The sequence below is a fragment of the Molothrus ater genome, chromosome 1, assembly GCF_012460135.2.
Source record: "Molothrus ater isolate BHLD 08-10-18 breed brown headed cowbird chromosome 1, BPBGC_Mater_1.1, whole genome shotgun sequence".
NCBI lineage: Eukaryota > Metazoa > Chordata > Aves > Passeriformes > Icteridae > Molothrus > Molothrus ater.
The window spans coordinates 102,219,446-102,235,618 of NC_050478.2; the positions used below are offsets into that span (position 1 = coordinate 102,219,446).

Sequence of the window (16,173 nt, forward strand, 5' to 3'; positions counted from 1 at the left end):
AGCATCTTTCCTGTAGACTGCACTGAAGTACTGAAAGGCTGCCTTCTCTTCTCCAGAGAACAACCCCAGCTCTGTCAGCCTTTTCTTATCAGAGAGGTGCTCCAACCATATGATCAGCTTAATCTGTTTTTTCTTCTTGGCCAAATACTGTTTTGCCTTAGCCTGGATTTTTGTTTCATTTGTATGGATTGATAGCTGTAGTATGAGATTGAGGACACAAAGCTGCTTGCTGTGCTTTCTTTGGCTGGCTCCAGTTTTACAGCACTGAAGTTCGCAGAATGCCTTTTGGAACAACATCAGACAGACTCTGCAACATAAACTCTATGTCAGAAGAACTAGGGAAAAAAGACTAATATCAGTAAAACAATAAGAAACACTGCAGAACTCTTTCCTCCTCCTCTCCTTTGACCCCTTGCCCCAGCCCCCCCAAGGCTGACTTGTGCAAAGTATGTCTGCACGAGTGCAGCAGCTCAAATAATGTCTGGTTAACACTTGGGAGAGAAATCCATGATTCTTGCTGCATTTCACGTTTGGGATCACACTGCCAGCATCACCTTCTGTCCAAGGGCTCCTTTGGCACACATATCTTACTTATGCTTTTTGAAACACTGGATGTGTCCATGCATATTTCAATGGAAAGATCACAGAACACAACTTTTTATGGTTCCATAATTATTACAAAGAAGCATGCTTGGCTGGCATACCTGGCCTGTCAAGCTGGTTGTGAGGAATATGATGTTGGAGGTTTGGATTTTGTTTCCTAACACTAGGGTTTTAAAATGAGTAAGAGCACATTCTGCAACAGGCTGAAATGCTACAAGGTTTATCCAAGGACCATCATTCTTCTCAGGACTGGGATTTTATTTCCCAAGTTTTTCAGTACTGTTGTTCAATTTATAGCAATGGCCTGTACCTGCCAGCTACACTTTAAAAGAGATGCTTTCCAGATGCAGAGCAAACCTGTCTTTGTGTCTTCAGATCTAAATTTTACAGTGGTTTTGAACTGGGAGTTGACAAGCTGTGAGTCACTCTGTCCAAGCTGGATCTGTTAGATTTAGAGCTTCTCAAAATGTATCAGGTTGATTGATACATTCATATGGATACTGCTCCCATTCCAGACGGCTTAGCAGGATCATTTAAGAGCTGAAATACTGTGCAGTCGGCCACATCCTTGAATTGGGTTTCCCATAAAGCTTTGGAAGGACTGAGCAGTTGCTCTGCCTGCAATGTCTCCTTGAAACTTCTGGGTAAAAAAATGTTCTGTGGTTCCAGCAGATGGCTCAGCAAGCCATTGCTGACTCATTCCCCCTTTCTACTGCTTTGTTGCTGCAACAAAGGCAATTCTCATCATATTCAGATGGTCAGTGCTTTGTAGAAAGGAGAACCATCCAAACACCATGGAAGATCAGGACAGCCATTCTCAGGAGCTTTCGTGATGTAAACCTGTCCACTGACAACAGGTCAACTAACGGAGCAGTTTCATGATTTTTGGAGTAACTTTCCCACCAGCCATTCTAGTATTGGTGTCTTTAACATCTTTAACAGAAGGAATTACATCCCCCTCACAGCAGTCATACATCTCAAGAACAAGAGCACATCCCACAGCAGCAGCAGGCACAGAGGGAATGGCAAGGAATGCCCAGGGCTGCAGAGGGTTGCTGTGACAAGACCAAGCACAACACCATCTCTTCTTCAGAGCAGGGCATCTTTCAGGTTCTGCATTTGTGCATTTCTAAGCATGCAATTCACCTCTTTCATATACTGGTACAGCGTATCCTACTCCACTCTGATGAGCTGCATCCAGCTCCAGGGATCCCAGCAAAGGCTACGGGAATTTGGTTTGCTCAGCCTGGAGAAAAGAAGGTTTCAGGGTCACCTAATTGCAACCCTTCAGTACCTGAAGGGAGCCTACAAGAAAGAAGGAGATGGACTTTTTACAAGAGTGCGTAGTGACAGGACAAGAGGGAATGGATTAAAACTGAGAAAGAGCTGATTTAGATTAGATATTAGGAAGAATTTTTCACGTTCAGAGTGGTGAGCCACTGGAACAGGTTGCCCAGAGAAGCTGTGGATGCCCCATCCCTGAAAGTGTTCAAGGCCAGGCTGGATGGGGCTTTGAACAACCTGGTCTAGTGAAAGGTGTCCCAGCCCTTGGCAGGGGGGGTGGAACTAGATGATCTTTAAGGTCCTTTCCAACCCAAACCATTCTATGATTCTTTGAATCTATGATCTCGGTATTGGCTGAAGCAACACTGGATCACACAATAAACACTCACTGGAGGTAGTTCAGTATTTACTAGATTTAATCTAGAAAAGAGGCTTAGTTGGAGGCACTCAGATGCCAAGAGATATTAAATTAAACAAAATTTTATCATGTATGTAATTATTTATTGAGCTGAGAATCCATACAAGGTAAACAAATGTTTACACTATCATACAGTAAGCATTTCCAGGGCTTAATAAAAATGATTGTCACTCACTGTGCTTCACCAAAAAAAATCATTTTAATGAATAAATAATTTGATGAAATCAAAAAATATTTACAATATAAACAAATGAAAAAGCTTTGGATATATTAATCTGAGCATCCTGTCTTTTGCATTTTTTAGCTGCATTTCTATCAAGATTCTCTCTATGAAATGGTACAAAGTGGATAGAAATTACAACTCAACAAAGTTATCATGATTTGGTACATGTCCTTCTGTTAGTTCAGATAAGCTACATATGATTTGTTTATTATGCACGTGTTAGAATACAAATATAACTAAAATCATATATTATCAAAATGCCAGACAGCATTCTCCACAGAACAGAAATGTACACTAGGCTGTGACAATAACTGAGAATCACAGGCAACAAAATGTAACAGAAAAAGTACAAATTCCTTCATAAGAATATAATTGTGCTCTCTTATTTACCAGAGGACTATGCTGCTTCACCACATCAATGGCTGAGCATGAATAAGGTGTTCAAGGACTGCCACGTGGTTCGGTGTAGGCTCACAGGGGTGCCAAGCAGCAGCTTCGGAGTGGGAATCGGGCAGTGCAAGCGGTTTTATAAACATCTTTTGGGGCTCTTAAAAAGAGCCAATTATACAAAGCAGTAGAAGCATAACACTGAGAAGTCTTCATCTCGTTTACACAGACATCATGAAGTGACTTGCTTTGTTTGTGGTAGTGAAAGGAGGAGCTCTGTCTGTGCTGTTTAGACAATCAGCCAGAATTCAAGTATTCTAAAGCCACTTCGTAGCAGAATTTGTATTGATCCTGAAAAATCAAAAGGAAACCACAAAGTCAGTTATTGAAGAAACTTAATAAAAGGGGTCAATATTTCTCTCCTGTTAAAATTATTTACTATCAGCTGTTGCCAGTTGGCAAATCCAATTTATGTTCAGATAAGAAAATCTTTATATTAACCAGACAATAGACACTATACATAGTAACTTATGGTACTGCTCATGTTAGATGAGTATTTAGCTGCTGTAATACACTTGTATGAGAAAAACTGACTGCACATAAGCAAATTGACTTGCAACCCCTTCTGTCATCTGTGATAATGCTCATGTAGCACTTTGTGAGAATTGGAGTTATTGAAATTCCTCCCTGGAAATATTTATCTTAAAATAGACCCAGTGTTTAGTACTTCCCAGGCTGCAACTTTTATTTTAATGTCATTCAGACACTTGCTGCATATCAGGGCAAGAGTACTCACTGTTGGTCCTCTATCTGCAGCCCAGACCCAACCCAATAGCCTTGTGAGATGGGGCCTGAGCTAAATTAATTGGATTAATTCCAATTAATTTTTAGCAACTTCCAGTGATGCTCAAGTTAGCCTGGGTAGCAGAGGAACTGTGAAGAGCCTAAGTTTTCAGGTGCCAGTCCTGTGCTTGAAACACAGACCTGCTGGTTTTATTTGTAGCTGTTTGGAAACAGATCGAGTCCCAGGAAAATAAATCCCTTTCCTGAGGGATGCAAACCCACTCTGCATCTTTGGGGACAAAAGATCATGCCTTGGCCCCTCTCATGTCTTCAATGGAATGGAGAGGACAGATTTGACTGACCTTTGTCTACTCTGAAACTTTTAAATGGTGCAGTCACTGATGACTTCCCAGTTTTATGTGCATACAGACCCCTCTCCTGTTTCCATTCTTGCTACTCTCAATACTCAAAAATACTACAAATATTTAAATGAAGAAAAAGCTGAAGGAAATAGTAAGTGCAGGTTCCCTGAATCTAAGGGCTCAGGCTTCTGAAAATTCAATTTGGAAACACCTGCCAGTTTTACAACTATTTCTGTTACTGAAATGCCTCTTTTGCTTATGCACTTTATTTGATTAATAAAGGATAACTAAGCACATATTGACATTTAGGAACAACAACAGATTTAATGAGCTGACAGCACTCAGCCTTGCCCAACATCATGAGTAGTAAGATCTTCAGATATATTCTCTTTTCCCTGAAGCAAATATTTTAAAGGATTAAATAATTTGGCCTGTACTTGTGATTTTGGGTCACATTTTAGCTGACAAGAGAGTCAGTCCACTTTACATGCAAAAGACCGTATACTATTAATAAAATCAAAAAGCTATTAACAAGCATGGATCACTTAGAAGTTCTTTTGTTGAGAAATGTGATGTCCTAAGAAGACAAGTCTTAGGTGCACAATAACCTAAGTGATGAGTGAGCTGTATGTGAGGGTTTAAAGTCCTGCAAGGTTCCATAAACTGCTTGTGTCTTCTTCAGAATGAGAAAAGAATAAAAAAAAAGAAGAAAAGAAAGAACAGAGTATTATGTAAATTCCTTTTCTGCTTTTATTGCATATATGTTTCTAAATAAATGGAAATTGTTCTATAACTACATAACAGATGAAAACAAGAGATCAGCCACTCATCCATTTCCACTCTTCCATGCTCATTTTATGCTGATTTACTGATCTAGCAGTATAACTGTCATTTTCAGTAAGCTGAATACCTGTCTTAAAGAGCAGACATACCTTATTTCCCACTGTGTTCACTCACTGGTGTCCTTTGTACATTTTTATTATTCACTTGATGGTGGATATTAAAAGTCTCTTTAGACTAGCTAGCTTCAGAGAGGTATATTTAAGTTTATTTTCTAGGACACCTGTGGGTAGGCCCAATAACATTTATCACCAAATGCTTTGGGCATTCCATAATAGATATTTTGCAATATCATGTGTTACCCTTTGTATGACAGCTGAAAACAAATTATTAGATTTCCATACTGTAGGGATGTAGCATTCAGGTTTTTACACTTGGAGGAAAACCAAAGGTTTCAGTGAAACTGAGATAAATCTCTAAGTATGGATGGTAAAGACTGCCTTTTATCTAGTCAGAAAGTGCATGACATGTATTGATAAAGCAGTCTTAAAATTGTTTTTTGTGAAACATTGTAATGATTTTGAGCATTTCATCTTTTACCATAAAATTTTACAAGGTAGATGAATATTACTGTTCTTCTTTTTCCAGTAGAGAAACTGAGGCAAAGACACATTAATATAAGAAGAATCATAAAGGATAAAGTCAGTAACAAGATCAGGAAAAGAACTCAAGTTTCCCAATTCCCTTTACCATGAAGCAATTTACACAGAAATTGAAACCTGGCTAATTCAAATATTTGTTCCTGCAAGGTGGCAGACCACAACTGAAGAGATGTCATTCTAACTCTGCTCAGTCAGTGCATTATGTGATAAAGGAAAAAATTCTGGTTGTCCCTTCCCTTTATTTCTCTGTCTGTAAAAATAAGGAAAACAATACTGATCTCTTTCACAAGTGCTTTGAAATTTCCTAATAAAAAAGGCCCTACAAGGCCTTTCTATGCCTTCCAGACATTCCCAATACCACTCTCAATTTACTAAAAGGTACATTTTTTATTTAAAATAACACGTTTAGCTTTTTTGATTTAAAAAAAAATCTGTGCTGAAAAATGGAGACAATTGCCTGACAAATCTATACCTGGAGAACTTTCACAAACGGGAATTTATAGAGAGCATTTTCTTTAACTGTACTTCTACACTGGTAATTTTAATTTTATTTCTGTAAAATAAATGAATAAGAGATCAGAGAGTTCTGTGGGCTTAAGCTCTAGGAGGATGGAGAACAGCAGGCCTGACAAATCCCTGTATAAACTATACTACATGAATGAAGCAGAAGGACATTTTTCTTAATATCTAGGAAATAAAAATGGATGGTTCTCACCACGATGATTCTTCTCCAGAGGATATAAATGAGAGCAAAAGAAGCCAGTCAAGCTGCTCCCTCCCATCACGGTGGAAGTCTGATAGTTTCTCACTGACACAAGACTCACAGCTCCACACTGCTGGTGCTGCTCATGAACTCCCTCCTTGCTCTGCACAGCTGACAACATCTGGCCTTTTTTCATCTGTCTGGCCAGAGCTGGGCCTCGGGGAGGGTTTGGGACTTCAGAGGCAGGCTAGGAGAGAGCACTGTGATGGGGGAATGTGGTGGAAGCCACCCTCCCACAGGAGAGGGGAGGCACAGCCATCCATGTGATGGGGAGGGGGATATCCCTCCCTGCCTGCTTTCACCTGTGTGTCAAAGTCCTGCTCTCTCTGCCTATTCTCCAGTGTGTGCCACACTCAGCTTGTCTAAGGGGGTCCCCTCCTGAAATTACAAGAGGTTGGACCAACTCAGTGAGATGTCACCTGCCTCACCCTGGGCATGCTACAGAAAAGTTGCTGAAATGACCCCAATTTGTTTAACCAGAGCTTGCAAAACTGGCTCAGGTTGGGTTAACATCCCTGAAAATGCCCAGATGCTGCTTCCTGCTGCCTCTGATACTAAATCAAATGCAGCTGCCTCTTAAGCAGCCACCTCTGCAGCAGGATGTTGTAAAAGTGTCTTTTATAGCCCAGGCTTCAGAACAGGGCATCGAGCTACACCCATCTCCAAGTACAAAACTACACACTGGAGTGTAAGAACCTGCTGGTTTAAGCTGTTCTGCAGCTCTTCTGGCACAGCAGCTGGCACTTCAGCAGTTCTCCATTTAGGAAAAAAGCTCATAAAACACTCTCTAGGAAAATAATTGCACATGGCCCCTTGTTTCTGAACTTCTTTAATCTTTCTATGAGATAGAGCAACCATAATTAAATGCTATATTCTGGATGTCAAACTGAAATTCATGGCTTTGATAAATATTAGGCGATTAAGCTATTTATAAAATATATAATTTGAAAATCTGGCATTTAATTTTACATAACTATTATTTCTACCATGCAAGTGCTGCTCTCCACTTGGTTCAGCCTGCTAGAACAGAAAATTAATAAGGATGTTCATCTGAAAGTTTAAAACTCTTAAAAAATTCAAACGAACAGAGACAAAGTCTCCTTGGGAAGAAAGCAGTGTAAAAATACTCTTACAAGTGAAGTGACTTCATTATCCCCTTTGAAAATGACTCGCTTGCTTTGTGAACAACTCCCACTGCAAATGCTGGAAATCTTACTGACTCTTCTGAGAAAAAGAACATTTTCTATTTAATGGTGCAGTTAAAAAGCTCCTACCAGAAGGTCCACCATGTTAGGCTTATTATTCCTCAGTGTCTTCACAGCATGGAACACGTCAACAGCCCTCTGATGTCGAAGCATTTCACAAACAATACTGATTGCACAAAACGTCCCACTGCGGCCACCTCCATTCCTGCAGCGAAAGTGATAAAATGGCTCAGTTACAGTGGACTCTGTGGCACAAGTTTGTACAGCAACAGGGATGGCTCCAGAAGGCAAGAGTTCCAGCAGGGAGAAACCACAGAACATTTCTGGCCCCAAAGGCTGCCCAACTCCAGGCAAAACATGATTTTTAATTGGAATTGGCATGCTGAAAGATCTCAAAGCTATGATTCAGAAGTCAGCAGGCTGACAGCCTGGAGGCAGTTGAATGGCTGAGTTTAGCACCACCCTTCAGTGAATGCTGGAGACAGCACAAAGAGGATGCTAAAATAAGGATAAAGTACTTTTAGTTTCAGTTCAACACTGCTTTGCATGGTAAACACACATGGCTGCAACAAGCATCAGGCCTGGAAATGCCACAGAGAAAGCGAATCTTTGAGCTCTTTAATTCCAGATTCTGGTGCTTTCCTGCTGGACACAAAGGCATTTCGGAGGAACGGCAAAAGCACCAGAAGTCCCATTTGGGGGAGTCCTGGTGGCTGCACTTGGTATGGCACTGGGTGGTGCTGCCATGTCCCCCTGGCTGGTTATCTCAGCTCCTGGCAGAGGAAGAGGGGCTGGCTGCCTGGCAAGGACTGCTTCTAAAGGCAGATGTATTCCCCCTCCACCCACAGTTATCAGAGGATGAGAACCTGAAGCGAATTGCTAACAAAGAAGCCAGGCACAAATGTTCATATACATGATCAAATACAGTATTTAATAATACTTTATCCCTGGTTATTTTTAATCTTCAAGAGAATCTCTTTCTTTCTGGAAGCCCCATTATTTCTACACTTATTCTAATCAGAATCTTTAGGCTGTGCTTCACTGAAAATAATAAACCTTAATAATTACCAGAGTGCAGACTAGTTAGGTAGCAGGTCTTTCAAACAAGCTTTGCAAATGGTTGATTTTCAAAGGAAGATACAACGTTGCACATCTGTCACATCCAGGCACTATGAAAAGAATGCTCTCTGCTGCCAAAACAGTGCCTGATATTGTGGGACTGTTTGAGAATTTTAATTAAAATAAAGTCATTTAAAAGGATTATATTAGAGCTTTTTCTTTCTTTACTGCCTGGAAGTGACGCATGTGTGATGTTGTACAACTATTTAATATCATCAGCCACCTCAGAGATAACAGTAATTTGCACTTCAAAAGGGTCTTTTCAGCTAAAGATCTCAAAACATTAATTAATCACACTGCACAATGCTCCTTTGATGAAAGTATTATTATCCCCATACTACAGATGGGGAAACTGAAGAGCAATGACTTGTTCAAGGTCAGTGATAGTGGGAATCATTAATATACTCTTAAATTTTCCTCCATCATTCTGACACAGGGTCCCAACTTCTGAACATGGTTTTCCTGTTTGCAGGTCCCTTTTCTATCATGGCAACATCTTTAAACAGATGTTTAGAGGAAGATGAATACAACTTCAACCACTGAAGACTCAGCCCCAAAAGATCAGGTCCTTCTGAGGGCAAAAGCACGTACAAGTATTAAACTGTACCAAAAGAAGGATGGTGGCAGAGTGAATGAGAGTCTGCATGAGTGGAGCACAAAGTCAGAGGAGGACAAAAAAATATACCATTATTAGAGAAAGGTGAGGCAATTACAGGATCATCGTAACTGGTCTATCACCACTTTTACTCCTGTGCTTTATGCCTGGAAAATGAATCACCCCTCCAAAACTACTTATTTCTATCGTCCTTATCTGCAGAAATAAAAGGTACATTGCTCTGAAGGCACATTTCTGATTTACTGTGAATAAGTATGCAACTTTCCCATTTGAAAGAGTCACTGGACATTTTTATGTAAAATAGAGTTAACTCGAACCCATCATCTTTTCATAGGGCTTTAACAAAGGACAGATGGGGAAACTCATGAATCTGCATTAAAATGACACAATTCCTCTTGCATTCGAAGCTTTTAAATGAGCAGTTGTATTATTTATTCAGCCCCAGATTAGATAGATGCCTCTTCACCTCGTTACAAATCTTTTAAAGACTGGCACAAATTCTGTGACAGTATTCCCTTATCCCTCTCTTCTGTTTCCATACTTACAAGCAATGCACAACCGTGCGTCCCTCTCCCCCGTTGTACTCCTCCTGCCACTTGTCCACCTGACGGATGAGCTTCAAGAAGGAGCGCTTAGAAACAGGAGTGTCCCTGTACATGGGCCACCCCAGGAACTGGAACTGCTGCACCATCCGATAGCCGTCCTGGGGCTGCAGGGATCCGGACAAAAGCAGGAAAAGTAACAGTATTTGTTTGGCACGAAATTCAGGTATTTGCATCAGGAAGGGAACTTGTTCAAGCAGATGATTGCTGACAAACTGCTAATGTAATTTCAACTGCCCTTGAGGATTGATGACTTTTAATTTTCAATGGAGTTGTTAGAACAAGAGTTTTTAAACAGACTGTTACACAATAGGCTAAAATATAGCAATAGTACATCTGCACAATCAAGCAAATAATTAATAAGATAGGAGGAACTTGGTAGGAAAGACAGCTGTAACATAACTTCAATTATATACTGTTTTCATATATAAGCTTCAGTGTTTTTAAGAATGTTTATGTGTTTCTGTCCCTTTTTTACAAGAAAGGTCAAACCCTCTCAAGATATTTTGAAGCAGGAAACATTAAGAAAACCAAATTGAACCCTCAGATGTTTCTGGCTTATAAAAAATATCTAACTACATTTTATTTTATTGTGTTCTACTGCAGCAGTCAGAACCCCTCTGGTGAAACATTACTGAACAGTTGCTTTATGGTGATTTAAAATAAAAAAGGAGCACAGAACAAGTGATAGTGGCAGAAAACTACAGTCCTTTGAAAAGGGCATAATAAACATGCACATGAAAACTGGTTTTGTAGTCTAGAGTTTGCCACTTCTGTGCAAAGTGAGGGCATTTTAGTGCTACTCCTAAAATGAACAACACACAGAAACGCTGACATTATATTTTATTCTGTAGAGTAAGAGTTAATAGAGAGGATGTAAGATTAACACGATATGGGAATAAACAAAACTGGATGCGGCATTAGATGTGCTCTCCAATTGGTTTTGTGTGCTTTATGTCAAAGTCTGGAATCTACTGATTTCCTGTCCAGTTTCTTTCAGCTGATGGCTCCTCTTCCCAAAGCAGCCAGACCCAGTGCTTGCTGAAGGTCACAGCCTGCTGGAGGCTGTGTTTTTTATATTGCCGCATTTACTGCAAATGCCAGGCCTTCACAGTATTAAGGAAGTATTTGAAGCTTTACAATCTGCTTCCCTGTTTGGATATTAACATGTTTTTGGTGTCCTTCCCTGTCCAGCGAGCTAACAGGTCCCAGGGAAGTTCTTGATTTTTTTTCTGAAGGGAGTGCTGCTTATTCCTAACTACAGCTTTTTGGTGGCTGATACGAGTCCATTGCAAAGGCTCCCTGGATGGGAACAGATACCTGGTCTGTGGTGGAATCTTTTTTCCACTCAGCTTGAAAGACATGCCTTGTTTAGTCTTCTGTCAACTTTATGGAAGCATAAAAGCTGGATACAAGAACAACTTGCTTGCCCTTCTGAAGTGGTTACATATGTTATGAAGTGTGGTTATTGGGAGAGGATCTTCACTAAGAGGCTGGGATTGCTATTGAAAAACATAACTAACATAAACTGGTGCACAGCTTTCTTCACATAACACAGGATACAAATATACAAGATGGCTAATTTCAAACTATTGAAAACAGCACTGATTTCAGCATTTTTTGGCTATCATACAATCTGAATGCTGCATTTATTTCATTTGCATTTAACACACTTGAGATATGTATTAAATTTTTTCTTTTACTTTTATTATACATAGAAGTCTTTTTTATCCTCTGTAATTGTGCTGTGACTCAGTATTGCGCCATTGCTTTCAAATAAATATGCTGAAAAATGAAAATGGTTCTATGTGAGTTTAGCTTTCATTTTTATGATTTGAGTAGACTCAACTCATCTACTGAGACAAAATTGTTTTGCAAATAAGATCCTTACCCTGGCTGCATTATAAATTCGGAATATACGGCTGATGATGTCTTCTTCTAAGTCAGCTGATACAAACTCCACCTGAATAGGACCGTGCCGGTGGACTCCATTTTCTGGCCAGTACTGAGGACAGAGCTATAGGAGACCACGGACAAAAAAGAACACAGTTAATCACCTTGGATTTCAAGCTGCCTCAATATACTCATCTGTATTTGAATTTGTCATACATGTACTACTGGAATTCTTGCACAGTATCTTTATAAAACACACGATGCACCAAGTTTGGTTTTGAGCACTCTGCTTTCATAATGCCTTTCCATATACCTAACATGCTGGTTCTTGCTGCTGTACTTTCAGTGTCTGGTGCCTGGAGTAAAATACTTCTGACACTCAGCATTACTTCTACAATATATTATCACAAGACAGGGAGAGGCTGACAAATATTGCCATATCTTGGAGACAGCAGAGGCTAAAGACCAGAGGCCTGGGACCTCCAACTGCCCTGAACAGCTGCTAATAATTCAAACTGCATGTGATTTATGCTAGGAAAGATATATAAATTCACAAAACTCAGGACTTGCATGTTTTTCACCTGGACCGATAATATTAGCATTGCTTTAAACTTTCAATAATTGCTTAATTTCATCTCATTAGTGACACCTGAAAATATTAATTATGCTTTCTTCAGTTCTCAGAAAAAATTACTTCTAGGTATCTAAAGATCACAAAGTAAAATTACTATTATCATGCATGGTTTTAGTGTCTAATAATATAACAATGGCTTAATCCATGAACCAATTACCATCTGTATTAATACTTTAAAGATTGAATCAACACTTTCCAAGAAGGTTTTTGAAGCTAGAATCTGCCTATTTTTTTTTCATAAAAATCTTAATGATTTTTTTTTTTGCCAGGGATATTTAGAGCAGTTTGAGCATGTAGCTTTTGTAAGCATTCACCAAAATGAAATATGAACTCATGAAATTTGGTTTGCTTGCAGAAGCATTGATGTCATATTTGGAACTTTTTATTTCAATCAGTAAAACAGCTGTGGTCTTCATTCTGCTGCATTGCTGTTGGTGATCCAGAGCTGAGCTGACAAATCACATTTACTCCAGATGTTGTTTTGCATTTCTTACAATACTTAGTCCTCAACAAAGCTGTTTAGAGATGACTACATTTTAGGAAAACATAATCATTTACTACACCAGTTAAAAAAGAAAACAGGGTCTGATTTGCAGGGTATCACTTTAACAAGTTAAACTCAGAAATTTCGAGTAGGAAAATATATTTTCATTTTTTTAACCCTCTGTATGATGTGGTCTGCTGAGACAACTGCTTTCCAAATATTGTCTAAATCTTACACGAATTTTTATTATGAAATATGCTGGTGTACAGGATAGCAAAATGCAATGCATACAACGGTTGCAAATGCCAGTGCTCAGATCATTTAACATGTACAGTTTAGTACACATCTTTCAAATACATAGGAATACAGTTCTATCAGATCTCTGAAAAATGCTTAAATGATAATAAGCAGAGCTGTTTGCTGGGGCTGTTTTAGGAAGCTATGATTTTCAAGTTCTAAAGAAACCAAAAGCATTTAAGTCTGCACATTTTGCATGCAAGTGATGCTAGCGACTCTCTTCAAGTCGGAGCCACTGTGAAGGGTTGAATTTCATTTCCCAATAGAGCACAACAATCCACATAAATGGTAATATCTAAACAGAACTGTAAACACTTCATATATACATAAATAATAATCATAACAGTAATTATTAATAAATCTGAATGTAATGTGTGTTTTTAATAAGCTTTGCCCTCTCTCCACTTCTGTTTGCTCTGAGGGTTTTGAGATTTATTCCTAATGAAAAGATTGTTACTCACATTAAGAGGTAAAAGGTTTAACATACTGCAGAGGCAGGTGCATTAACTGCATATCCCAATAGCTTTAAAATCCTCTGAGGCTAATACATGCTTGGAATAGCATGCCCTACTGTAAATTCAAAACACAGCCAACAAATTAAAAAACACTCTGTTCAGCAGTCCCTAACAGTCTGTCTCCCTTGAGTCTTTCCTTATTCACTCAGAAAATAATCTTAGATTCATGAATAAAAGTTTTTGTCTTTCATTTCTGTTTTTCCTCCCTTTAGACAGCAAAGAGCTAAGAATCAGAAATTCAGTCTTTAAAAGAGTGTGTGGAATTCCTACATGTTCCTTTGGAAGACCAAAAGAAGATCAGTATCTTTTAAAAACAATTCTACATGTTAAAAAGAAGAGGAAATATTTTTTTAAGTATATGCAATAACGAACAAAGCTAAAAAGATTCTGATCATTAAATGACCTGCAGTCTGCTCTAAAAAATCACAATTGCTCTTAACAAATAATTAACAAATATTTACATATTAACAATCCAGATTACCACCATATTATTCCAGCAGAGGGCTGGTGCAGTTTGTTGGAACTAAGGAAATTTTATCTTTGTAAGAACTTGGAATTGTGCAGTTGTGAGCCAGGCTCTGGGACACTAAGTGATTAATCCTAGTGATTAAATTGCCAACCAGTAGGTTCAGTTTTCCAATTTTCTGAACAACATGTTCCGCATGTGTAACTCTTTTGTAAGGTAATTACATTCCCCTACACGTTTCGTTGCCCTCTTTTCCAAAGGATGCTTAGTCTCCAATCTTTAGCTCCTCTCTCCTAGTTTAGTTCCTATCTCCTTGCTAATGACATCATTTTGTGCAACAGTCAACACAGATTTTCACACAGGGAACACCTATTCCCTGCTAAGGAGACCAAGGTCATTGACCTGTTTCAGGCAGGCTAATGAATAGCTGTTGGCTTCTGTTACGATTTTGGCCACTACAGCATGTTTCAGACTTGAGTCAGAATTCTACAACCTTAATTTTTGGGTTTTAGCAGCCCTTCCCAAAACACGTTCTCTTAAAACAAGTAACAGGTGCATGCATTTATGTCTGTGTGCACTAACATTTTGGAGGAGAAGCTGCTGATGGTCTGATTTATTCCTCTTCCCCTATGAGTATCTGCAAGCTACAAATCAATGTTTTACTGTGTGTTTAATGTTGTTTTAAAAACAACTAATTACATCCTAAAGCTGTTCTGTAATGCTGAGGCACTAGCACTCCTCTTTTAAATGAAGCATTTTTCTGGACTTACTTGTGCAGGATCCACATCATTCAACATAACTACTGAAGTGCAGTGATAATCTAGGACCAGTCTCCAGAAATCTTTGACAGTATTTGGTAAGGGATGCTGCGTAACTATAAAAGCTGATGGTTGCTTGTAGCTCTGCAAAGAAATAACAAGATGATGAGAAGAATGGCAAGAGAGAAAAATCCATTTAGCAGAATGTCAGTCATAGCCCCAAAACTTCAGGACTGAAAGCATTATTTCTATTTTCTGTATAATTAATATATTGTTTTCAGCTCTTTCCTGAGATCTTATATGCTTCAAAGTTAATAAACTGCATTTGGGAAGGATATAACTTCTGCAAATGTTACATTTTTAAAGTATATTTCATGCCACAGGCATAGAGTAAAATCATCAGAGGCTTTTGCTTCCAATGTAACTCCTACAAGATTCTGAGCAACGGGTTTGTTTTGAGCTGTTAATGGACAGATTAATCTTGGCTGTTTGCATTTAGCTCTAAATTTGAGTGATGCCTGTGAAAGGAAATATCTAGTTATTCTTCAGAAATATTGTTGAAATTCTGGTCTATCTGACAGCAGTGAAGATACCCAGGGGACAAATTTCAGTGCTCTTTGTTTCTTTTAGTACCAGAGTATGTCATTGACTGAGCTGTTTGCTGGAACTTTTCCACTGTGGATCTCAAACCAGCATTTTCACTTACATCCTCCTGAGTGTTGAAAGCTACCGTGGCCATACTGGGGCAATTTTTGGGAGGGGGTGCCACTGCCTTCATTAAGGAGGGCAGGGAAGTCTCTACATGCCTTGAACTGAACCATTTGCACCACAACAGAGATCCAATCAGATCAGCTACCGCAGGCAAGTGGCTGGATTCCTGGGGCTGTCCTGTGCAAGGCCAGGATTTAGACTTTGGTGGCTTTGACTTTGGGAGGTGCCAAGAGGATAGTGCCAGAGTCCTCTTGGTGGTGCCCAGTGAAAGGACAAGAAGCAATGGCCATAAGCTAAAACACAAGAAGTTCCAGCCTGAAGGAGAGGAAGAATTTATTTACACTGAAGTGTCAGAGCACTGGAACAGGCTGCCTAGGGAGGTCATGGAGTCTCCCTCTCTGGAGACATTCAACACCCACCTGGACACGTTCCCGTGTCACCTGCTCAGGGTGACCCTGCTTGGCAGGAGGGGTCAGACCACAGGATCTCCAGAGGTCTCTTCCAACCCTAGCAATTATGGGATTTAGTGATCCTTACAAGGGTCCCTTCCAACTCATGATATTCTATGATCATTCTTTCACAGAAAGCCACTGAGGAGACCACAGAAA

The 16,173-nt window shown here is 39.4% G+C and overlaps 1 protein-coding gene across 5 annotated transcripts in view; it reads right to left on the reverse strand.

The window, feature by feature from the left end:
• Nucleotides 1–2,366: 2,366 nt before the first annotated feature.
• The window catches only part of PTPRM (protein tyrosine phosphatase receptor type M), a 441,653-nt gene continuing 427,846 nt past the window's right edge, over nucleotides 2,367–16,173 (reverse strand). For all 5 annotated transcript variants that reach the window (XM_054515015.1, XM_054515010.1, XM_036405775.2 and 2 more), the window contains 5 exons: nucleotides 14,867–14,998; nucleotides 11,699–11,824; nucleotides 9,751–9,914; nucleotides 7,540–7,675; nucleotides 2,367–3,266 (listed from right to left, as the gene is read on the reverse strand). In XM_054515015.1, the coding sequence (XP_054370990.1) occupies nucleotides 3,213–3,266; nucleotides 7,540–7,675; nucleotides 9,751–9,914; nucleotides 11,699–11,824; nucleotides 14,867–14,998 (612 nt within the window). In that variant the 3' untranslated portion in view covers nucleotides 2,367–3,212. The remainder of the gene's footprint in view (nucleotides 3,267–7,539; nucleotides 7,676–9,750; nucleotides 9,915–11,698; nucleotides 11,825–14,866; nucleotides 14,999–16,173) is intronic.